We start from the raw sequence: 24,778 nt of genomic DNA, 5'->3' as shown, positions 1-24,778 counted from the left end.
ATACTCTAATTAAAGTGAAATTAGGAACATTTAGTCTTTATGAAGTGATTTTCTCACTGGTAGCCCTTCGGACTATACAGTAGCACCTATGAAGCAGCTCACAGTTACAGAAAGGTTGGTGACCCCTGCTATGGAGACACCAAATAATGTGTATATACCGTAAATAGAGTCCTGCAACACCTATGATAATGTCCCTGAAGCCATGCATGCCACATTAACTAAACACCTCATGAGGCTAAACTTACCCCTTCTGGTCTGAGGGGCCTCAGGGGTGACTTGGACTTGTTGGACTGCAGCTCATCATCTCAGGGATGGATGGATGAATGGATGGATGGATGAATGGATGGATGGATATACGGATGGATATATGCATGGCTACGAAAAACTGCAGCAAACACCTGCTCACACGCAACTTCGAGCTGTCACATACAGTTAGGCTCAGGCGGCTGAGCGCGTCTGCCCGGCGCTCAGTGCGGCCGGCCCAACAAAGGACCCCCACTACACACACACACACACACACACACACACACACACACACACACACACACACACACACACACACACACACACACACACACACACACACACACGGGGGGGTCAGAGCCACGGGCCGGCCACGCGAGTCTGCAGGAGCCGGAGGGAAAGGGGGCGGAGCCTGTAGGTGGAGGGTAAAACCCTGATCCCCCGCAGTGAGAGCGCACAGAGCGCAGAGCAGAGAGGCGGGATACACCACAGGACCATCACCGACACACACACACACACACACACCTTCACAGGTATGATCAAACTTGTTCTCCTGTATTTAAAACATTGATGTTTTATTTTCTTGGCATGTCTTAAATACACAGAGGTGAAAGTAATGGATTACAAGTACTCACGTTATTGTAACTGATGCTTTTATGGGTACTTGTACTTTCTCGAGTATATTTCTAAATTTATTTCTAATTTTACTTGCATTTAAGTATGTTTTAAAAGAAGTAAAGTAATTTGTTACATTGCTACACCCAACCGTTTCTGAGTAAATTATTATTGTTTTTTTTTTTTTTTTTAAAAAAAATAAAAATGATTGCCAGACATTGTTAAACTACAAAAAATGAAATGACCAGACAACAATCAAGTGCATCACATCTACGACCTAAAACACGTTTTAGAGTTCATAAACGTATCTATACAAGATTTGGTTCTTGCATGAGATGTTTACTCTATGCAAACCAACCAAGGCACGATTTTACCAAAAATAAATGTGGGGGGTTAAAGTAACGAGTAACTTTTACTTTGAATACTTTTCATTTAAGCTACTTTTTACCTGTACTTGAGTATTTTATGTATGACTTACTTGAACTTGTACTTAAGTACAATTTCAATCAAGTAATAATATCAGTATTCTTTACACCTCTGTAAATATGAAATATGCAACAAATCTAATTTATGTCAGATCTTCTAACTTAATTGTAGGTGTAAAATAACGTGTTTCTTATTAAATCTCAGCTTCTTTTCAGAGTAAAAACAAATACATATTTCAATCACTCAACTTATGGTAATACATGAATATTGAAAATGTCTATTTGGTTTCAATCTCTGCCTTTTGTCGGGCTACTGATCAGGGGGATGTCGTCGATCTCTCATTTAATCCCTATGGTTGTCGCTTCATCCTCGTAGTAAATCCTGCCCTGCCCCAGATTGAAGTCCTGTCAGTGACTTTATCTCAGCGGGGCATTACCAGTTAACAAGTTGACCGGGATTACCCTGACAGATGAGGGAGTGGGGTCAAACTAACAGGAGACCCTGAAGCTACCATAAAGATATTAAAAAAAGATAAATTTACTAAAGTTTGGTCAGAGATCTCTGAGGGTCAGATTAGGTGCTGAAATCTAATTTTCACTGTTAGACACCAATTTTATGTTTAGGTTTTCAAAATGAAGCTACATTCTTTATAGGACTGGTGTTAGAAATGTAGGAAGGCTGTGGGCTCTCAACCATATACTGTTTACCTCTGAATATAAGAAGAGGATTAAAAACAAAAAGTCAACAAAGGCCTGCAACTAAAAGGATCTTTACAAAATTAGTGAGGATATTAATATATTGATAGCTATGACAAACTTAAAGGAACACCTAGCCTTTAATTATGATATGCAAAATAAAAAATAAAAAAAAACAATTTGACATGACTCGTGTCATATTTAGCTTTACTGTACCCAAATAGGTTAATCCTTTTCTATTCCATCTTCACATAGTGACATACTGGCTTGATTAGGCCATGCACTATTAATTTATTACAAAACTAAAAGCTATTTCTTTTTTCTTATTTATAGTTGATAGTGATCCGAACCGTAGTTTCACAAAATACAGCAGTGATAATCTGTAAAGTACTTAAATCATGATGGTGTAAGATCTTTTACGTAAATGCATTTAATCTATTTGCTTGCTTGCCTCTTCAATATATGGAAAGTAGAGTATCAATATAGTTGTATGTGAACGTGTTATATTACAGTTTGCTGAGATGATGTGCCAGTAAATTCCCAGGGGACTTTTTATGCAACATGAACTGTCATGACTCAATACCAACAGTCGCTTTATACGGTCTACAGTTTAAGCTTTAAACTCTGAATCTTAAACTTCAAGGTGTGGTGAAGAAGACAAAACTGCTATAGGTAGATCTAATACTAAGCCTACACAATGGTTCTCTGGCATTAGTAAAAACAGGACAAAACTATCTTTAAAAGCTATTTGATGCTACCCTCAGTCACAAGCTAGCTAACTGCTTTCCCTCCCACTGAACACATGAATAACAAACGTCAGGCCTTCTCACACAAAACTATAGCGCTAAGTGCATATAATATGAACAGTTTATTTGAATGAAACCTATTTCCTGTTGCCTGCAGACTGCTATGATGATTAAGCCATATGTGGGACAAGGTGAAGGTGAGGAGGCTGTCGGCTCTCTCCGGTGGGTGGATGAAGACATGAGCTCTCCTGATGGAAATGAATCCGCTTCATCTCATCGCTACAGAGCGGCTGCAGCGAGCCAACCGGCCAGAGAGATGGGCAGTGAGGATGCAGAGGAAGATGATGAGGATGGAGAGGAAGAACGGGAAGATGAGAACGAGTCCAAATGGCGAGGGCCGAAGAAAAAGAGAATGACAAAAGCCCGGCAAGAGCGTTTTCGTGCCAGGCGGGTAAAAGCCAATGCCAGGGAACGCTCACGTATGCACGGGCTTAATGACGCTCTGGAAAACCTCCGTAGCATCATGCCCTGCCAGTCTAAAACACAGAAACTGTCCAAGATCGACACGCTACGGCTCGCCAGGAACTACATATGTGCTCTGTCTGAGGCTCTGGAGGGGGGGGTGTCCACAGAGAGCCGGGCCTTCATGGAGACCCTGTGCAAGGGCCTCTCGCAGCCCACCACTAACCTGGTCGCCGGCTGCTTGCAGCTGGCTCCCGCTCCAGCAGGAGTCAGGCATGGAGAACGACAAGGAGCTCGACCTCCTCCCACTCCTCTCTGCGGGATGGTTAGCTACTCGTCTCCTGGGCTGCCCAGTCCTCCCTATGGAACCTTTGACTCAGCTCACCTGCTCCACCTGAGAGCCATGAAAGGAGGCCCGTATGAGAACCACTCACCTAATGAGTACAATGCCAGTGGGGTGGGGACCCCTCCGTATGATGGGCCTCCCACACCACCACTGAGCGTCAGCAACAACATGGTGCCCAAACAGGAGCCATCCCCACACTACCCCCCACCCCACCACTACTCCCCTTCACCTGTGGACCAGGTCATGTATCAGACTCAGACTGGCTATGACGTGCACTTAGATGGGCATTACGAGTCCTATCACCCTTCCCACATACCTCCTCGGCAGATTACCTCCATGTACAGGGACTAGATAGCAGAAACATCTGAATACTGATTGATCAAAGCCAGACTTGAGTCTCATTGACACTCACAGAGACTCTGAGTGGACAGACACAATTTGGTTTGTAGACACGTGGTGCATTTGTGCACTACACACTAGCACTGTTCACCATTGTTAATATTTCTACGTAATTGACTTAATCTACTTTAGTTCAAAACTGATAACCAAATGATGTATGACGGGTGCCCAAGTCTGGTCCTGGAGAGCAGTTGTCCTGCATGTTTTACACGTCCCCCCACCCCCACTCCCTTACTTCAACACACCTGAATTTAACGATGCTGTCATCATGCAAAGAGTTACTACCATTTACAATCAGCTGTGGACCAGGGGCACATCTAAAACATGCAGGACAGGGGCTCTCCAGGACCAGACTGGGACACTCCTAATGTAAAATCTTTGAGGGCGTATGAAGAAATGTTGATTTGGTCATTTTTGTGTCATGGTTGTCTGTACACTGTAAAATAGGAACTTCCTGCTCGGCTGTGGTAACATTTCTTTCATCACTTAAAGTTTTTCATTTTTTTTCTTAATTTATTCTGTTATTTATAAATAATTTTGTTCTTATGTGTTTTGTGTACATATGAAGTGAACCATTGTTTGTTTGATATGCTTTGAGTGGTTATTTGTCTCCTTCCTGTGTTCACTTTTGTTTAAAACATAAACATTTTGGCACTTGGTTTGTGTGTATGTGCTTTTGTGGGGGATAATAAAATTGGGTTGGATAGTTCGGATTCGAGGTAGAGACACAAAGATTGTGTTGGGATGAAGTTTGAATTTCTAGATGGGGCGACCGTGGGACAGTGGGTCGTCCAATAACCGAAGGGTTGGGGGTTTGAATCCAGTTCTAGCCAAGTCATTGTCTTTACCCACATTGCCTAGTATGAATGTAGTGTGTGAGCGAGTGTTGGTGGTGGTCGGAGGGGCCGATGGTTCACTATGGCAACCTCGTCTCGGTCAGTCTGCCCCAGGGCAGCTGTGGCTACAATAGTAGCTTACCACCACTGTGTGTGGAGTGAAAGAATTATGCACATCAATGTAAAGTGCTTTGAGCGTCTATGATAAAGCGCTATATAAAATCCAATGCATTATTATTATATTTGGGTCTTCTGTATAACATTAGGACAGATGAGACAATCAGCATTGGCTCCTGTTTACATGTCACTATGTTTCTCATTCCCCTCCCCTGATCCGGGCGCTTTAGCCACACTAATCTCTGGGCCGGCTCTAATGAAGGGCGACTGTGTGAAGCAGGATTGGAAGATGAAGATTTATGATTAACGTGACTCTCGGCCTGTGTTGACCCTCTTCCTCCCTGACACTGGGTCTACATAATCCTATCCTGACATCCATTTGGGTCCTAATGCTACACAAGCATTCCTGATGAATACAGTTCTAAACATTTTTACTTACTGACCCTTCGCATGTGCTGATATTTCAGAGAATGTGCATTGGCTATAAAGTAGGTTTTACAAAACGTAAAGAACACAGAGTGGAGATCAGCAATTTAAATGAGAGAGTAGTGCAGGTGACGGTGAAAATAGCAGATATTTGCTCGGAGAAGCCATTTCTCTGCCTCGATGGTCACTTATTGGTCAGCGTGTGCAGACCACCCACGGAGAGGTCAGTCAGAGGGGTCACAAGGTCCCACTGGGTCATGAGTCATTTGTGGGAATGAAGGAATCATGGTTTTCTAAGTTGGGTTACAGCCAGAGGTGAAAGTAACTCATTACAAGTACTTACGTTACTGTAATTGAGTTGGTTTTATGGGTACTTGTACTCTTTTGAGTATATTTCCTAATCAGTAATTTTACTTGTACATAAGTACGTGTTAAAATAACTTGATTATTCTATGCATGACTTACTTGTACTTGTACTTGAGTACAATTTTAATCAAGTAACAGTACTTCTACTTGATCAGGATCAGTACTCTTTACACCTCTGGTTAAGGCAGAACTTTATGGTGACTTAACAAACAGTTGTAGGGTCCCTGTAGTCTTTAATTTTAATTGGAAGGCCTATCAAAAGTTGATAAAAATAGTAAAGGTTTATAATAAGTCGTTGTGAAGCAGTTACAGCATTACGGTACCAAGTAACAGTTCCTCAGAAAGACAGTCAGCCGCTAACTTTACCTGCAAGATGGATTCTCCTGGTGTTCACAAACACCAGAATCCATCTTGTACTGTTCCCGCCTTTGCCTTTCAAAACTGAACCAAACTAATTTGAACCAATCATTACGCAGTGTTGTAGTTTTGGGCAGGATATCTGGGTCTGACGAAGGCAGAAGCGCCAAAGCAAAACTGGCGCATGCGCAGTTGAGGGGAGAGGAACTAGCTGGGCTACCACTATTAGCATAGCTCCGAATCAAAATAGAAAGATGTCGATGCAGGAGGATGGTTAACGTACCTTTAACTCGCATTCTCGTGTTGTAAAAACGGCAAAAGTCACTCAACGACATAATGACCGCAGCTTTACTGTCCCAAAAGAAAGTTTTCACCAGTGGAGCCTTGTTGTTGTTGTAGCAGCATCTCTGCGGCACATGCCAAGTGAAATTTTCCTCCTGTGAATCACTATAATATCCTCTCTGTCTTCTCTCCTAGGTTGTCTTGACTTGCTCCTGTCACGCAAAGGACACACTGTGGGATTTATGGCTCCTTTGTGAGCAACATACTGTAAGTTGTTCACAAAATAAACTGTAAATAAACTGTAAATCCTTGTGTTGTCTGTATAATATTGAATAAAATGGATAGGAAAAGCACTACAAATACATAAATAAGGAGAAAAATCAAAGAAACAATTTGGGAGCTGAAGAAAAACACTGGCTCCATCAAATCTGCCTGACAATGGCTGCTCCGTCAGTTGCAGTTTAAGGAATAAAAATGTTCAGATTCGTACTTTTGAGGTTTTTTTTTTTTTTTGTTAATATATGAGCAGTGCATGTCTTTTGTTTATTGGAAATCATTCAAATTCCTTTCATATTTTTCCTGTAAATATCATTTCAAGTAAAATCCTTCTGCAGCATGAGTTGGATGCTTTGGCTTCTGGGCCTTAAGCTTGACACGCATGTCCTGGAGTGTGTCAGAAAAACACACGCACAGAACAGAGAGTGGAGTGTATGATGTCTGAGGTAATATTGTGGATGAAATGTTCATAATCCTGATAAACACGCTGATGAACCTCCCAGACCTACAAGCAGAAATATATCGCTTTGTTTTTACAGGGATTAGTCTAAGCCTGTGTGTGTGTGTGTGTGTGTGTGTGTGTGTGTGTGTGTGTGTGTGTGTGTGTGTGTGTGTGTGTGTGTGTGTGTGTGTGTGTGTGTGTGTGTGTGTGTGTGTGTGTAGAAACACTAGAGACACAAATGGGACACTTCTGACTTGTAATCTCATTGATGATCTTTCCAGAAAATACTTAAACCAGTGTGAAAAAATGTCCTTTTAGAGGGAAAAAGTCATTAAAAGGGATATTATATACAATGTTAATAAACTTGATGATATATGAAGACAAACCAAACAAAAACACATCATTAATATAAGCAGACCAATGAGAGGAGCACTACATCCAAAAACCAAATGAAAGAACAGAATGATTGCTTCTATTGCTTTTATTTTGAAAGAAACTTGTTTTGACAGGCATCCTGTGAGATTTATGTTTTTAAAAAGATTATACGTGTATTTCCATCAGCTATTTTTGAAAAACTAAATTTAGTTGAATTCGAAAATAAAGTGGGTCGTGATTTAATGACCGTTGCAAAATGTGGGTCCCAGGGTGAGACCAGTTGAGAACCCCTGCTATAGATAGATGTGTGTGTGTGTGTGTTGAATGTAAAATGCACCTTCCATGTTGTGTTATTTGGGATGAAACAGCATTAAGCGGCTGATTCAGGGCTCAGTGTCTGAATGGTAGAATTATTTCACTAATCCTTAATGGAGAGGGGGCCGTGAGTGCAACAGCTCTTGTGTTGGAAAATGTAAGGTCTATTGCCTGATTTTAATCCTTCTAGTTTATGTAAATGTATCCTCTGATTTAAACTAGTTTTAGTTCTGCTGTTCATTTTTATGTTGTTTACCAGCTTGTATGTTTGTAATCATGTCACTCGAATGTCTCGACGTCTATGGAGGTAGGTTTGTGTCTTTATTAATCAGTCAAAAATAAAAAAAAATAAATAAAAAATCACTTTAAAAAAAAAAAACAAAAAAAAAAAAACATTTTCAATCAAAGAAAAATAGTTTTTCGATTATTTGGGTCTCAAATATTTTTTTTGCATTTGAACACCTTTTTTCTTTGTTTGAAAATATACATTTTTGATTGAAGTGATTTTTTTTTCTTGATTGAAAAGTATTTTTTACTTGAATAATAAAGACAAATCTACCTCCACAGACGTCTTTGGTGACTTTGTGGGAAACTATGAGGAGGAAAGACTTGTACCGCCATCTAGTGGCTAGTGTGTTTCACATTTTCTAATGGCAGGTTTGGAATGAACAAACACTTTTTTCATTTAAAAAATGCAGAAAACCAGATTCACATTTTAAATAGTTACACATATGAATGATTTTTTTTAGCCAGAATTCGGGCTGAATTCTATATATTTACTTTTCTTACGAACCCAAACTTAATGTGGAAAACATTTTTGTGTCATGACATGTAATAAATAAATGCTGGACAGTTTTACTATTATAATAACAAAGGAAATACTTCCACAATTAAATATTACAAAGTCTAATGTAAAAAAAACAAAAAAAAAACAAACAATATTATTCATAATATTTTTCACTAAGATCTCGGCCGAATGTTACTTTACATTTTTATATCAGATAAATGTAGAACAGACACAATTAAGCTACTTTTATCAAACGGGGGGGCCACAGGAATGTGATTGTCTGGTCCGAGGGCCATGCACATTATCAACATTCACGTCAATATCTAGAAAAATGACCAATCTGAGCATTATAGGAAAAAACAAGGGGCCTTGTGTCATTTTGTTCTTGTTTTGTCATTATTTTGAAATTTTTTTTTAATCATTTTGTGTCTTTTCGTTGTTTTTTGTAGTTTTGACTCTTAATTTGTGTTAGGATTCATACTATACATTATCATTTTTACAACTTATTGAAACTACTCCACCGTGGGTGTGGGACAGCACACAGTTGTCTGTGTCTGATGTAAAATATTTAGATAAAGCAAACAAGGTTTAAGATGATATCAAATAACTGTCCTTTTATTGAAATATACAATAGCTAGATAAATTGCATTTTAAATTATTTTACAATGTTTCGGAGAAGAAACAAATCCAAATTTGACCATAAAATCAACTTGACTGAGAAAATGTCATAGAATCAATGAACAACAGACCAAAGCGTCAACACTTATTTTATTTATTTATTTATTTATTTATTTATTTATTTATTTATTTATTTATTTTTATACATTTATTTATTTATTTATTTATTTTTATTTATTTATTTTTATACATTTATTTATCTTTATTTATTTATTTATTTATTTATTTATTTATTTTTATTTTTATTTTATTTTTATTTATTTATTTATTTATTTATTTATTTATTTATTTATTTATTTATTTATTTATTTATTCATTCATTCATTTATTTATTTATTTATTTATTTATTTATTTATTTATTTATTTATTTAGTGAATTTAAAAAAAGAGAGTGAGCATTTGGCCACAGGGTGTCAGCAGCTGACAACTTGCTGTGATTTGCACCCGTTTGGATTCAGTCTGTGTTCAACCTCCCTGATTATAAACATTGTAACTCAAACTCTCAGATAAATGCTAATAATAAATATTTGATGCATGACAATTCAAAGTGACCAAGCAGCATTGGAATGAAAACAACCCATTTATATTAAACTTGTTCCATGGAGTGTGTTTGGATCAGAATAATCAGGCTAATTTAAGTGAATTATTTGATGTGCTCACAGTGGTTAAAACACAAAACGAAACAGAAACCATCACACATGTCAACTGGTGACAGTATGCTTGCAGTAAAAATAATATTAGTAATAATAGTGATAATATTTGTGTAATAATAAATGTAAGCCATTGATTTTAAAATGTAGTACAATATGTTACAACCTGCAAGACTTCCCTGCAAATTAAATTCACTCAGTTACTCAAATCAGAGAAGAATACACAAAACTACAATAAATGGCAGAAGTTATTTACAAAATGACAAAACACTGAACGACAACAGATTCATAGAATGAATGAAAAATACACAAACGAACAATGTAAATGCACAAAATGACAGAAAAATACAGAGAATTTGTTTTTCTAAAATACTCCAAATGACTGCAGACGTACAAAATTAAATAAAAAAAGTGCACAAAACGACTCGAGAAACAAACTAAATACCAACGAAAATACAAAAAACAATGAAACGACAACTAAAACATACTAAACAACAACAAAAATGTACAATTTGACAAAAATTACCTAAAATGACTTTAAAAAAAGCACACGCACACTCAAAACAACAAAAACACACAACCTTATGTTCTTTTCTTTATCAATGCTCATGTTGGTATTATTCTAAATGCTGACATGAATTCTGCTAATATGGCCCTTGGATCAGAGAATTACATTTTTGTTGCCACCACTGGCAGACAAGTTGCTCATCTTTGGGCTACAGCATTGTGCAATGAATATACGTGAATAAAGTGGGTCTAAAGTAAATAATGGAGTCATATGTTTGAAGTATTTTCAGGCACTGCAGTCTTTTAGGTTCATTATAAAGACAGAAAGCTGCAAAGCCTCTTATTCAAACCACTTTAAATGAGTGTCCAGCTGCTACCTTACTCTGCAAACACCACGTCATCCTTAACATGTAATTACATTTTTGTAGCTACTTGTGTCTTGGTTTGTTGATTACAGTTTTTGACTACTTTTTGTCTACAAATGGAGGGGAATGAGATGTACATAAACACTGATGAGCCATAAATAGAAGCGAGCAGCCGGGGGGAAGTAGCGTCCTGCCTTTACTCTGCAGACTCTAATGGAGAGCGCTTGTGTAAAAATGTTATGGCGGTGAGCAGGAAAACGCTTTTTCAGTGAAGCAAACGGTCCACGGAGAGTCTTTACGTGTGTGTGTTTACATGGATCCATATCAGTGCCATGTGGGGACCTCACAGTTATTCCGGAGATCGAGATACTATGAATTGTTAAAATACGGCACGAATATGCAGTTTAAAATCAACCTGAAGGTCAGGTGTGGAAAAAGTGTCTAATTTATAATAGGCAGATTTAAGGTCCTCTGAGCCACATAATGAATGTGTGTGTCTGTGTGTAACTGTATCCTCTGATGAAATGTGCTTACTGCTCCGTTTCACTGTCCTTCCTCACTGTCCCTTAACCTTACCCCTCAATGGCACGTGGCCAGGAGGATTCAGTGTGTCTGTTTTTGTGCTCTCTGACTATGTAAATGAAATCAAAATCAACATGTCTCTCTTCACTTCAAAACTAGAATATGTGTTTACATGTTTTTACAAGTGCCACTGACCCGTGGGAGGGAGCCAAGACAGCCGGGATTCTGCCAAAGCTGTTTTTACAGCGGGCGTAAATACTTCACGTGTTTAGGCAGCCTGTCTCATTTACACAAGGGCCCTCCATGTCATTAACCTGTGCATCATGTTCTGATAGGTCACACTTAACCACACATTTACTTTCCACATTGAGTGGGTGACATGTACTGGAGGAGACAGAAAGCGAGAGCTCAGTACATCAGAATTAGGTTGACATTTACTCCGTTGCACCATGCGTCAATCTCACCTCAGCTCCAGACTCCTCTACCTCTGCAAAAATTACACATGCAAGCACATTACGGACATCTGAGCTGGATGTGTACCTTAACTGACAGCGGGAAGGAATTGACACGCTGCCATATAACCGAGTCCTGCAGGATCACGTTTGTAACTTTGGTGCAACTGCATTTATCCCACAGGCCTCCACATTGAGTTTAATCATCCCTGTCATGCCATCACGTCACTTTGGATGACAGACTGAATAACAAATTGGATGGTTTAAAAGGTGACGGCAGGAGCTGCAGGGCGTTTTGGATTTGCATTAGATCAGCAATTTAAAAAAGGCCACTAGCTGAGAAATGAAGCCCCATGTGTTGGATGTTTGATAATGTGGCATGTACTGCAGGTGGGTGGAAACTAAAATACCACCCAGAGACTGAATAGCTCAGAAATGTGCACGACTGGAGACAATAAGCCTGTTGTTCTGTTATTGCAGTTACATTTACCTGAGTGTAGGGATCAGGGTTATGTGTAGGAGGATCCTTGTTTATGCAACATATTGAACAACAAAGTTAGAGATCAGAGATTATAATTCTACAGTCACCATTTTTCCACATCATATGTTGTATGTGTAAATCATGCAAATATCTGATCCAATAAGAGCCAAACGATAAACAGTTTTCCAGTAGTTAATTAAATATCTTAATGTTTGACTCCAGCAGCCTCTGGTTTTTGGATTCTTGAAACCTGTACAGCCTGCTGATGATGTCAGAGGCTCATGGCTGTATGTAAACAAACATAAAACTGTCTCAGGAGAACTGGAAAACTGAATTTTTATCATCTTAACCTTTCTGGTCAGATATTGGCCAATATAAAAAGGAGTTAGGAATATACATTCAATCAACTCCATATTAGTAGGCACCCTATCAGTGGACTATCAGCATACAAGATAAACCAGGATACACTCAGATGTAAAAAGTACTGATCTATTCTATGCAAGTAGAAGTAATGTTACTGTTGTACTCAAGTACAAGTACGTCATACATAAATTCCTCAAGTACAAGTAAAACGTAGCTCAATTAAATAGTACTCAAAGTTAAAGTTACTAGTTACTTTCACCCCCCACGTTTATTTTTGGTAATAAATCTTGCCACAGTTCCCTTGCATACAGTAAACATCTCAAACTTAAAAAGGAAGAGACCACAATTTTCCTCAAAGGCATCTGTATAAAACAAAAAAGTTTTTCAAAATGTGCAATTTAAAAAGGTAATGAAATAACACCAATGAATTCAATTCAAAAAAAAAAATACATTTTCAGGCTCTAAGTATAGCTACATTTATCAACTCTAAAACATGTTTTAGAGTTTTGTGACTGTTTTTGTTGCCGTTGTCTGGTCATTTCATTGTTTTGTAGTTTCACAATGTCCGTCGATCATTTTAAAACAAAAAAGTAATAATATACTCAGCAACGGTTGGGTGTAGATATGTAACAAATTACTTTACTTCTTTTAAAGTAAAATTACTGTACAAGTACCCATAAAAGCAACTGAATTACAGTAACGCGAGTACTTGTAATCTGTTACTTTCACCTCTGAATACACTTATATACACTCGAAACTTAGCTTAGCCTATACAATATCAAAGAACAACTTTCCAAGACAATCCCACTCCAGGAAGCCACAGAGACCTGTTATGACCGAGGCATTACCGACCACACATAAATCCCAGGGCTGAGTATGGGTCTGAAAGACTTCAGGCCTGCAGTCTCCTGTTTATCTAGGTCCAGGTCAAGGGGGGATAAATGCTCAGCAGAAACCAAGAGGGAAGTGAATTTTAAAAATTGTCTTCTGGCTTTTAATGTTGCAGTTTGCTTCCAAATGAGTCACTTATAATCATGTAAATAGCACTGAGTTACCTTTTGTATTAAATGTGCCTTGCCCTCCATATTCCCCACAGGTTTCTCCCTCTTCACTCGCCACTATTGAAAGAATCCTGGTTAATTTCTTAGTAATATGTTTGGAGACCACCTCTAAAGTAACGGGATTGGAAATGAGGCTTTGTTTGGCTGACGCCACCTTGCTCAATGTGAGGAGTAAAAGTCACCATTAACACCTGGGAAAGTGGCTAATTTGTTTAGTAATACATTTTAAAAAGAGGAAGTCAGTCAAGGTCTAATAAGAAGCTAAATATAGACGCAAGTGGCTTCTCCAGTCTCTGCGTCAGCACATCGGCTACAGGCGTTAAGGTGTCATCCTGAATGACTTCTATGTTTTTGTGACAAACCTGTGTTGTTATTGTGTTGGTACTTAATGATAAGATTTCTAAAGCGTATTTCATTTATTTTGCTTCACAGGTTCCCAGAGATTTGCCCTGTCCTTCCGTACGCAGAGGCCATTGACATATGGGGAGTGGGCTGCATGCTGGCCTTTCTCTACCTCTTTCCCGTCCACTGTCAATCCTCATGGTAGGTCATCTTTTTTATACATCATCCCTCCAGCCATGTAATTACCACATGCTCTTTTTCTTGTCCTGAAGAACTGCCCCTAATATATGTGTAATTATGTGTTCTTTTTGCAGATGAAGTGCATGGTGGAGGTTATGGGCATGTTTTAGGAAGATTTTGGGACCACTTTTGATGAAATATATGAATTTAGTAAGACATGGCATCGCTTTAAAGGTGAGGAGACTGGCTTGTTTATGTAGCCATTTTTTTCACTCCAAGTTTGACAAAATAATTGACAGTATTTTCTGTGATAGTTGTGTCTTTGATTCGTCAGTTTTTAACCATATAAGTGATTCTAAGCTTTCAAACAATATACTTGTGATACGCTGCTCTATTTGAGAAGCATTTAATCCCTTAAGAGCGTGAATGAGTGAAAACATGCATTTTGACCCATATTCCGGACGGTGGACGTTGTAGTCAACATTATCAATTATGTTACTAATCATTTTTGTATTATTGTATATGTTATTGTAGGGATGTAATGATTCACTCTACTCCTGAAACAATTCGATTCACAATACGATTCTCTCACGATTTATTTTACAAAATGAGACTGTAGACAAATGCTGACTGAAAAATACTGTTTTTTTTTTTCCCAAAATAAAAATACTCTACTATTTTCTTTTATCTTTCATTGTGAAAAGAATCCCTTGATAAACTATGCAAAACAATGTAATTTAATTAAAAATAATTCCTGAATGAAATAAATAAAGAAATAGTACAAATGAAGAAGAAGGCTATTCATTTAAATTCTACAGTAAACTATGCAAAACTGCATAATAGTTCTTTTTATTTTTAAAAGTTTGGACTGAAAATGTATTTTGTACCTTAACAATTGGACTTTAAAACAAATCCCATATCAAAGAAATAATATAAATAAAAAAACTATGGCTTTCATTCTCTCTCTCTTGTTTCTCCCTTTCCTCTCTGTGCCCCTCTTACCTTGGATTTCACATGTTCTTTCTTTCTTCTGTCTTGGGGAAGTCAAAATGCTTCCACACTTCTGATTTAAAACACGGTGGTGTGTCCTGAATTTCAAATTCGAAATAGATAGCGCCCTTTCCTGTAAAAAAAAAAATTACATATATTTATATATATATATGTTCTTTTTTTAAGTACTGCGATTCAATTTCAGAGTATCAATGTGAGCCGTGACACACTTGAATCGATTTTCAACTGCCTCACCATTAATCTTTACATCCGTATGTTACACACATTGTGGTTAGTGCAAATCTCAAGATATATTTAATTCTATTTTTTCTCTGCCAATGGTTAGCAGATGTCTCTAGGGGAAGGGCTGGGGTAAATCTGCAGTCAACACACACTTAACGACTAGTTTTGTGAGCACGACAGATCATTTAGTTGCTAAAAAGCCAGATGTTTCCCTCAAGAGCCGGTGAAGACAACAAGCAGGTCTAAAAATGGTGGCTATTTACTATAAAAACATCTGCTGGAAAGGAACGTAAATTTAAATGGCTGAATTAGCGCTCCATGCCTTCTGGTGATGTAAACACTAAGGCTGTTATAAAAGCCACCATGACTGCTTTTTAGGGTAAATGTGAGAGAAAAGTATGATGCAGTTTGTAAAGTTAGCTGGTGCATTTTAGGTGATGGTTCAAATTCCTGCATCTCTAGTACAGGAGTTCCAAATTTTTTTTGGTAAAGGGACCCCTCAAAATACTCACCTCAATTAAACACAATTTAATGCCATTTTTACAAATCTCATAACAAAGGTCTATTTTTTTAATGTTTTAATTTAAATATTTAAGATCATCGTAGTAGAAATGAACTTAAGGAGTACCTGTACTAGTCTTGTATATATTGGTTTATTGTGTTTCCAAAAAAAAAAGTATGGCTTATTTTTTTTTTAAGTACATTTTTGGACAATTTTATAGTCACTGAGAAAGCCATCACATGTCACAGTGATACAGCAGTGTGTCATTCCCAGTATCAATATACTGTACATGTTTATTGGTAAAGAATATACTTTATTGTCATGTATGTACAGGTTTATACACAAAATGTGGTCTTTGCTTTTGCTTGGTTTTGATGATCATGGTCTTTGAAACTGTTCTTTCACAAGAGGAGGTGTTACTGTAGGGTGGTACCAATAACAGAGAGATGAGGAGGCAGAGATACAGGTCAAATTTAAGCCAATTTTATGTTGAACCAAAAAGAATAAAAAAAGTACTAAATAAAGATGACCAAAGGAAATAACCAAAAACTACTTAACTTACCGAATAACTGCTTGACTGACCGACCGACTGATGCAGGAATGTAGACCGACCTGGTAGAGGAAAACAATCCAATGATAACAATGCAGCAAACACTGAGAGATTGGGTTCTGCTGGAGATTTCTTCCCATTAAAAGGGATTATGTTATGATTCAGGACTGAATCATAACATAATCTAACCGCTAGAGCGGACATGGGCTTGTCTGTGAACGGTCACATTTACAGACCAGTCGCTGTTAGCTTAACAATAAACGGGAAGTGATTTGTCATCTTTATAATAAGTGCTGACTAGGCCATTGGGAGTGAGGCCCAAGGCCACAACAGACTGATGTGATCATGCTGTATCATGTTTTTCTGCAGTCAGTGCCTTCTCCTCGCCCGTCTCTCTCTGCTCTGTTTCAGGTGTGGTGAAGCTGATGATAACAGTTCCTGATCTGTGGTTCACGGCTCAACTAGTCTTCGACACTCTGATGTTCTATCCTGGTCTGTTGGTCCTTCTGTCCACTAACCCCAACCAGTCAAAGCAGATGATTACCACCTCTGAACCTGGTTCTGCAGGAGATTTCTTCCTGTTAAAAAGGAGTTGTTTCTTCCCACTGTCGCTAAATGCTTGTTCATGTAGATCTTGTTGTGTTTTTTTCTTTCTTAATATGAATTTTATATTTTGATAAGTGCATTGAGATGACTTCGTTGTAAATTGCGCTATACAAATAAAGTTGAATTGAATTGAATTGATGCTTGTTCATGTGGATTTGTTGGGTCTTTTTCTTAAGAATTTTAATAAGTGCTTCAAGATGACTATTGTCACGTAGTTTGCACTGTATAAATAAAGTGGAATTTAATTGAAACGAAGCACATCTATGTCGAGACAGGAGGGAATCATACTAACGCTCTCATACCGAGTGTGTTGACACAAACAGGAATTCTAAATCCACCGACAGATAAATCAACTAAACACATACCGATTGACAAATCATGTAGTGAAACTACTAGGCAAGACCAACAAAACCAAATACAGAACTAAAAAAAAAAGATTCCTCTGGGGTTAGAACGCAGTGGTGATAAGGTGATGCTTTAGTGAAATTAGCATTTACAAGCCAATAAGTTATTGGTCAAATCCTTAGAATATAAACACCTTTTAGTAAAATTGTTTATTTTAAAAAAGATAAGCTGGCTGGTTGGGGATGCCTAGTGTAAGGGTTTTTTTCTCTACCTTCTTCCCAGATTTTTTAATTGAACAGCTTCAAGGAAGGATGACAAAAGTAATATTATTTCTCAGTGTGGTATATTCTAAGTTAGTCACAAGTACAATTTAGTAGCAGGCCTGCTGTTACTGCAAACAGAACTGCTTACACGCAGGGCAGGCGAGTATCAAAAGCAAGAGTGTGTACGAAGAATTGTGATAAGACATTTTATCTTCTTGGGTCAGGTGTACCCTGGACAATAGTTTGGTTGGTGCAAGATGTTTGGGCCAGTTATCAGTCACACAACAGGCCAACCCCTGAAACTGTGATTTCTGAGCTTTTATGTGGTATCATCAACAAAACGTGGGTGTTGAGTCATGGTGACATCCAGCTAACATGCAACGGGTCTTCAGAGATTTGAACAGGTAGAAGCCTAACTTGTATATATTTCACTAACAAGATAAAAAAAAATTTCTAAATACATAAATATTTGTGTCTGCCTGCCTATATGTACTACTACTATCCCCCCCCCCCCCCCCCCCCCCCCCCCCCAGGAACAAGTGGGTCAGATGATGAATAAATGGGAAAACAGTGAGTTGCATATTTAGCATTTTCTGGTTTGAATTAAACATAATTTAATAAAATGTTGATTGTGGCATTGAGAGTATGGATAAAAGAGGAAAGAGGAAAAAAAAAAAACCCAGAGAGGTGCAAATTGGTTTCAAACGACACAGAAACCAACAGCAAAATGAAGGTGAACACAGTTTTCAGTTTGACCTCATTTCACACTTTCAAAGTGATGATGAAGCACATTGAGGCTTATGAGAGGACAGAGGACTCTGTTACACTTGGCTGGGTAACAGAATGAGTCAGAGAATGAGATGCGGCAGACCCAGCTTTTTGTGGAGAAATCCTTTTCCAGATCAAACACACCACCAAAGCACAGCATACCTGACTGTACAGCATCTGTTTCAGTCCCCAATCACCTTTCCTCATTGCTTCCTGAAATAAGCACATTCTTTCAAGTTTTAGTGACTTGCAATCCTCTCTTCAACAACACATAAGTGCACACACCCTCAGATCTGTATTTCATTTTGCTCTGCAATCTGTGCTGGGTGTCCCCTGCTCTGTCCTGCCCCCTTCCTCCATACTCTCTCTCTTTCTCGCTGCCAGAGTCTCTCTCCTACCACAGTTGTCCTTACGTATTAGGTTCCCCCTTCCTAAGAAGCCGAACTCGCCTTTGGAATCCTGGGCACTTTCTTTCACTCCCAAAAGGGAGTAGACGACATGCAGCAGAAACACAGAGGAACACATGAAGGAGCTACAGCTGATGGACATAAACAGAGGGACGTAAAGTGGCAGATACGATCATGAAGAAACTGAGCATGATGATGTTGGATGTTGTATGCAGATAAACAATGGGTATGCGATCATCTGCACTGAGCATTTTGCTTTTCTTTTGAAGCAAGTTCTGTGTAAAACACTTGTGCATTTATTTCTGCATAGAACCCTTAAAGGTGACATCTCTGTTGCTGTACCCTGTGTGACACTTCGACCTCTGGACCCAATTGAAAACCTGGATCACCTTTGAGCATCGTGAACAGCAAAGGTGTTCGATGTGGAGCTCAGGTAAGATAATGACCAATCACAGAAAAACAAAACCCATTCCGCACAACTTTGAGATTTTCTTCCTTTGATCACGTCAAAAAGCAGCTTACAAGCTGGGATCCCTCATTAATGGTTTATTCAGAGCAGAAGTAAAGAGTGAGTGATTGCACAAGGCTTTGAAGTGTTCGTCTTTGATGGAAGTTGGAGCTGTCATTGGCAAACCTCAGCAGGCAGTGTCAGGCTGGACTTTCCACTGCGACCCTACATGACTCCTGACTCTCACATAGACGATCGGTTCGAGGGAAACTAAATGAGATAAGAGTTTCTTATTTCTTGGTTTTTGTTGTTTTTGCTATGTGACATTACTTTCATTTTTTTTTTTTTTGACATTTTTTTTGACATTACTTTGACATTACTTTAAAAGGAGGTCCTGCAGCTTTCTTTTACGGGAAAAATAGTCTCGATCAACGCAGCCTCACTTGTTAATGAAACCATGACATCTCTGAGTTGTCAAGCTGTACTTGCATCGCTCTTAATTTGTCTTTGGTTTCCTAACTGACCTGTAGTAAATGGATACACATGATCAGTGCCATGACTCGGATTTAGATAATCATCGCCTTTAGGCACCCTTCAGTAGTTCTGTTTTACTTTGTCTTTTCTTTAATTAAATTGTGTATGAAATTTGTTCTCTGCATTTGACCCACCCCTGAGGAACAGTGGGGGGCAGTTGGGGGTTAAGGGACTTGCTCAACATCCCACAGTGATGTCCCGGGTGAGATTCAAACCGTTGACCCTCTGATTACAAGCCCACTTCCTTAACCACTAGACCACCACCTAGTAAACATTATTTGCAAGCCGTCAAGTCACGTATCATAAGATCTTGTGAAGCAGACAATGTATCAAATCTGCTATCGTTCAAATCTCACAAGAATATCTTTTACATCTTATTCACCATGACTTCCCGGTGTCAGGGAGGTGAGTTGTTGGATGACGCAAACTATGTGGGGCCAATTGTAAAGTTGCACATGGTAAAATAAACAGCAACTTTTTGTAACATTTAGCAACAAACCACATTTAAAAAACATATGTGAATTTTTTTTTTACGTTGCTTTTGACCAGATTTACAGCAATATTTGTGAAATTTGTGATAATTACTTTTCTCGTAAAAATATGTCAATGTTAAATCTAAATCTAAATGGTAACTCTAAATCTAAATCTAAATGTTAAATCTAAATCCAAATATTAAATCTAAATGTTAAATCTAAATGGCATGTGCAATTTCATTGTACTTTGTACAATGGCAATACAAGGATTCTTTTCAATTCTATATTTGTAATGAATGCTTCAGCTAAAACTTCTCTTACGTTACAGATATCTCTAACTATTTGTACCTCATGTACATTATGAAAAATGTTTTCCTGAAGAGCAAAATCATTTCTGACTATGAAAAACTCTACAACTCAAGCACAAAAGCAGGGCATATTCTTCTGTGGGATTTTGAAGGATAAATGTTAATAAATCTTTTCACACTTTTAGTTTAGTTTTAGTCGGTTTTAGTATAGCCTTGGTACAGAACAAATTATCCTTGAATTTTTTTTCACTCTGAATTTGACAAACACAAGAGCTGCAACGTGACGCATACGCACGCACGCACGCACACACACACACACACACACACACACACACACACACACACACACACCCACACACACGATGGTTTGTCACATGAGCCCAGTGGTCTGGTTACATTTTCCCATGGTGACATCCATTAAAGCCATGCTGCGTCTGACCCTCCACCCTTAGACAACCACATTAGTACCTGGCCCATTGGTCACAACAATACACCAGCCTGCAATATTAAAGCCGACTCCGCTAATGAGGAAACCTTATCTGACACACTCACAGGCCCAGAAACAGACACCTGACTGCAGTTATAAGCGCTTGCACAAAGACACACAGATATTTAATTATAGAGAATGGGATCCCTTCATTTTGCGCAGTCGTGTCATAGGCCAGTGACAAGTAAAAGAATGAGACCTTCTGAACCTCTCATATCACAACACTCTGCTTTGAATGCAGTATTCTGGTAAGTGTTGGTGCTGGCGTGCGTGCCGCTTAGCTTTGTCTTTGAGCTCGTTCAGCACTTTCAGCCTGTCAAACAGCTGTCAGTGTCCTGCTCGCATCCTGCTGCTTCACTAGGACTTTCACAGTTCCTCACCTTACGCTTTCATCCCCAAGTCAGTCTACATTAACCTCAATCTCAGCTCCTATTCCCGCGCGGCTTCATCGAGTCTCTTCCACAGTCAGTGCATGCTGTACCTCTGGGCCGTCTCTTACATTGGGCTTTTTCACACAGTTTGCTGTGAAGGTCCATTGAGTAATTAAAAAATACAACAAAACATGCCTACAGACAAGAAGATGGTGAGATCAAGTTTAACCATTTATAAGGGGATTTTTAGTTAGTTCTATGCATCCTAAATGGTCATTTCTTTTGTTTTTTATAGTATCGGCACCAGTGTGATGAGGGGTCACGTGCTTCACAGGTGACCATACATTGAACTGAATTGCTACAACGAAATGAAACAATAAAAACATAACAGCCATATGAGATGGTACAAAAAAATAAAACTAGCTGCATAGGTGCGTGAGGTAGTGCGACTGTGTTCTATATTGCACTCCATGTTAGACTCCATTAATATATCAGTGGGTGTGGGAGGGTGTTTTGTGCAGGAGGGGTAATTGAGGCTGTTCCTCATTGATGGTGCGATGCTTTCTCCTACGACGGCAGTTGGATGAACAAAGACTTTTCTACGCAAACAGCCAGTTCACACTAAGTCCACATTTGGGAGTTCATGGGGATACTCAACCCAACTTACAAAGACAGCTCAAATGAAAGATAATTATATGTAATTTTTAAAAGTAGGAATGGAACATGCATAGATGCCAGTTACTTAGTAACATGTTACCCAAATGTGACCAATTTCTTAAGTAATGAGTAATCTAATGCGTTTCCTACTATTTCCAAACCTGACGCATTCAGCGTCATTTGACGTCACATCTGCAGAACTGCAGGGGCAATTCGGACCACAAATAGCAGTACATAATGCAGCACACAGCCTGTTCAGGGCAATAGGGAGATATATGTGTGGGTTTATTTATTTTTTTGGTTATGAACGCTTCATCACCCATTGGCATTAAAAGACTTAAAATGACTGTTTTTGTTTTTCATCAATCCTACCCTATACTCCTTTATTTTATTTTTCTATATAAACATGTATTTGTTAAAGTAACAATTTATTAAGGGATAATATCGTTACTACTAAAAATGTACTTCCATTAAAGTGAAACTGTTTTAAATGTTGACGTATTAACTAATAAAGCAACTTGTAATCTAACTTAGTTACTATTGAAATCACTTAATTACATTTAGTTATCAGTAAATAAACTAAGTACATTTTTAAAGGAGTAATCAGTCAGATTAGTTTTTCAGGATAAATGTGGCAACACTGATGACGACAACATGATTTGCGAACACTGATTGGCTGAAATCTTCAAAATGGCGAGGCACTCATTTAAAGGGATATTACATGTGTTTGAGGCTAAAGGTTGATACAACTCCAAAGACATTTCGGTAACACTTTACTTGAGGTTTTATACATAAGGCTGACATTATGCTGCCATTTTCTGTCATTAGCAAAAATAAGATGTCACGAAGGCTGTCATTAAGTGTCATTTACTAAATTATGACACCTTTGGCAAAATTATGACACCTTTGAGCTATGTTGGCATTTTTTGGGTTAGCTGGAGGGATCTAGTGGGGTTAGAAAGGGTTAATGTTAAGGTTAAGGTTAGGGTTAAGGTTAGGGTTAAGGTAACAAACAACACTTAATGTCAGCCGCCAAGACATGTTATTTTTTGCTAATGACAGGTGTCACGTCATAATGATAATAATGCCAGCATAATGTCAGCCTTATGTATGAAACTTCAAGTAAAGTGTATGTGATGTTATGTGACATTATGCGATGGGTTGCTCCATGCTTAAAATTAAATGCTATTCCTGCCTCCACCTCATTCCTCAGCATTTAGGTTTGACCCCTTACACAAACCACAACATGACAGAAGGACCTTTATCAATATCTTCTGACAAAATGCATGTGTGAAGAAAGTGTTAAACACCTTATTAGTGTTTTGAAAATATAAATTTATATGATTTTCAGTGAGGCAACACTAGTATTTCCATTAATTGAGATACTCAAAGACGAATTCATTTTAAAATAGCTGCTACTGCCACTTGTTCTCTGCAGCTGCTCATGATAATGATAGTAATATTAATCATAAAAGGGCCAAACAGGTTTGGTAAACACTATTTCAGAAGCTTTGAATGAGAATAGCTGGGCAAAGTGTAAAGTGAGACATGGGTAAACATACGCAGGGGAAAAGAGTCAATGATGAACCTCAGGAAAGGGATGATGGAGAGAAAAGAAGAGCAAAATCAACAGCGTCATTATCGCTCTGCCTCATGATTCAAACACCCCAAGAAAAGGCTGAGCAGCAGCTGCTACTATTGGCCCAACCCTCAGCCAATCACAAAAAAGGAATGCAAGGTGCCTGTAGGTTATTCCCAACCCCAAAATGTGAGCGAGAGAGAGAGAGAGACAGACAGAGAGAGAGAGAGAGAGAGAGAGAGAGAGAGAGAGAGGGGCATGCAGTAGTGCAGAGGTTTCTCTTGTGAGCCAAACATCCACTGCTGTGCTGTTCCTTCTGCAGGAGTGAACAGAAAACAGTGAATAAATTACAAGCTCCATTGCAGCAGATTGAGTGCATGATGCAGTGAGGCTGCTGCAGTTGTTTCATCCTCTGGTAACAGCTGGTCGAGCCGAGTGTTAAGATCAGAGGGAAGCGAAGCATCTTGTATTGACAAGGGTAATAGAAGAGAAAGAGAAGCACAGTGAAGGACTCCTCTCAGTGAACCTTGGGATGCTGGGAGCCTCTTCCACACTGACTTTAGAGAGCCGTTGGTGTCTTAGATTTGAGTCTACTCAGTAGCTGGCTACGAAGGAGGGGAACCCACCAGGAAACAACTGGAACGAAGTGGAAGGATACAAGATGATTTTGGGTAAGACTCAGAGGGATTTCCCTCTTTTTGCTCCTAATGTTTTTGTTTGTACAGTTAGATTTCTGTCCGGTGTACACTAAACTCACTGATGTGGCTCAAACTTTTCTTTGCAAGTTCTTGTTCACATCCATGTGGTATGTCTTGTAAACTATGTGTGAGTATTGTGAGCAGAGGGAAATGTTTATTTAATAGATGTGCATGTGACATCTGAGGGAATATTTACTCTCACTGTCATTCTAGGATGTACAATATTTAACTTTTATGCTGTAGCCTATTTCAAATACCCGCTAAGGTTTAAAAGATAAGACAGAAAAGCAGAAAACGAAAGGACATAAACATTGCTTTACCATTTGCTAGGCGTGGGAAATCTTTTTTTACTAATACTTTATTTTTTAAACAGTCTAACCTCAGCCTTCTAAAGGTGCTACTTCACTAGAACCTAATATCAGAGCAACGAATGATCA

At 38.5% G+C, this 24,778-nt stretch overlaps 2 protein-coding genes across 3 annotated transcripts in view; both read left to right on the top strand.

Moving 5' to 3' along the window:
* The first annotated feature begins 712 nt into the window (after window positions 1-712).
* On the top strand, window positions 713-3,886 carry LOC114463200 (neurogenic differentiation factor 4-like). The gene is made up of 2 exons (XM_028446567.1): window positions 713-776; window positions 2,883-3,886. The coding sequence occupies exon 2, from the start codon at window positions 2,889-2,891 to the stop codon at window positions 3,882-3,884; it is 996 nt and encodes a 331-aa protein (XP_028302368.1). The 5' UTR covers window positions 713-776; window positions 2,883-2,888; the 3' UTR covers window positions 3,885-3,886.
* Window positions 3,887-18,734: 14,848 nt separating this feature from the next.
* The window catches only part of LOC114463194 (zinc finger protein 385A-like), a 45,714-nt gene continuing 39,670 nt past the window's right edge, over window positions 18,735-24,778 (top strand). Inside the window, exons 1-2 of one of the 2 annotated variants that reach the window (XM_028446555.1) lie at window positions 18,735-19,012; window positions 19,097-19,219. In XM_028446555.1, the coding sequence (XP_028302356.1) occupies window positions 19,207-19,219 (13 nt within the window). In that variant the 5' untranslated portion in view covers window positions 18,735-19,012; window positions 19,097-19,206. Of the gene's footprint in view, window positions 19,013-19,096; window positions 19,220-23,444; window positions 24,315-24,778 lie in introns of those variants that run through there. The other variant, XM_028446556.1, reaches the window with a different exon arrangement.

The sequence above is a fragment of the Gouania willdenowi genome, chromosome 5 (assembly GCF_900634775.1).
Source record: "Gouania willdenowi chromosome 5, fGouWil2.1, whole genome shotgun sequence".
NCBI classification, from domain to species: domain Eukaryota; kingdom Metazoa; phylum Chordata; class Actinopteri; order Blenniiformes; family Gobiesocidae; genus Gouania; species Gouania willdenowi.
Note: the sequence above shows the minus strand (reverse complement) of the source record. Positions and strands in the feature narration are given on the sequence as shown.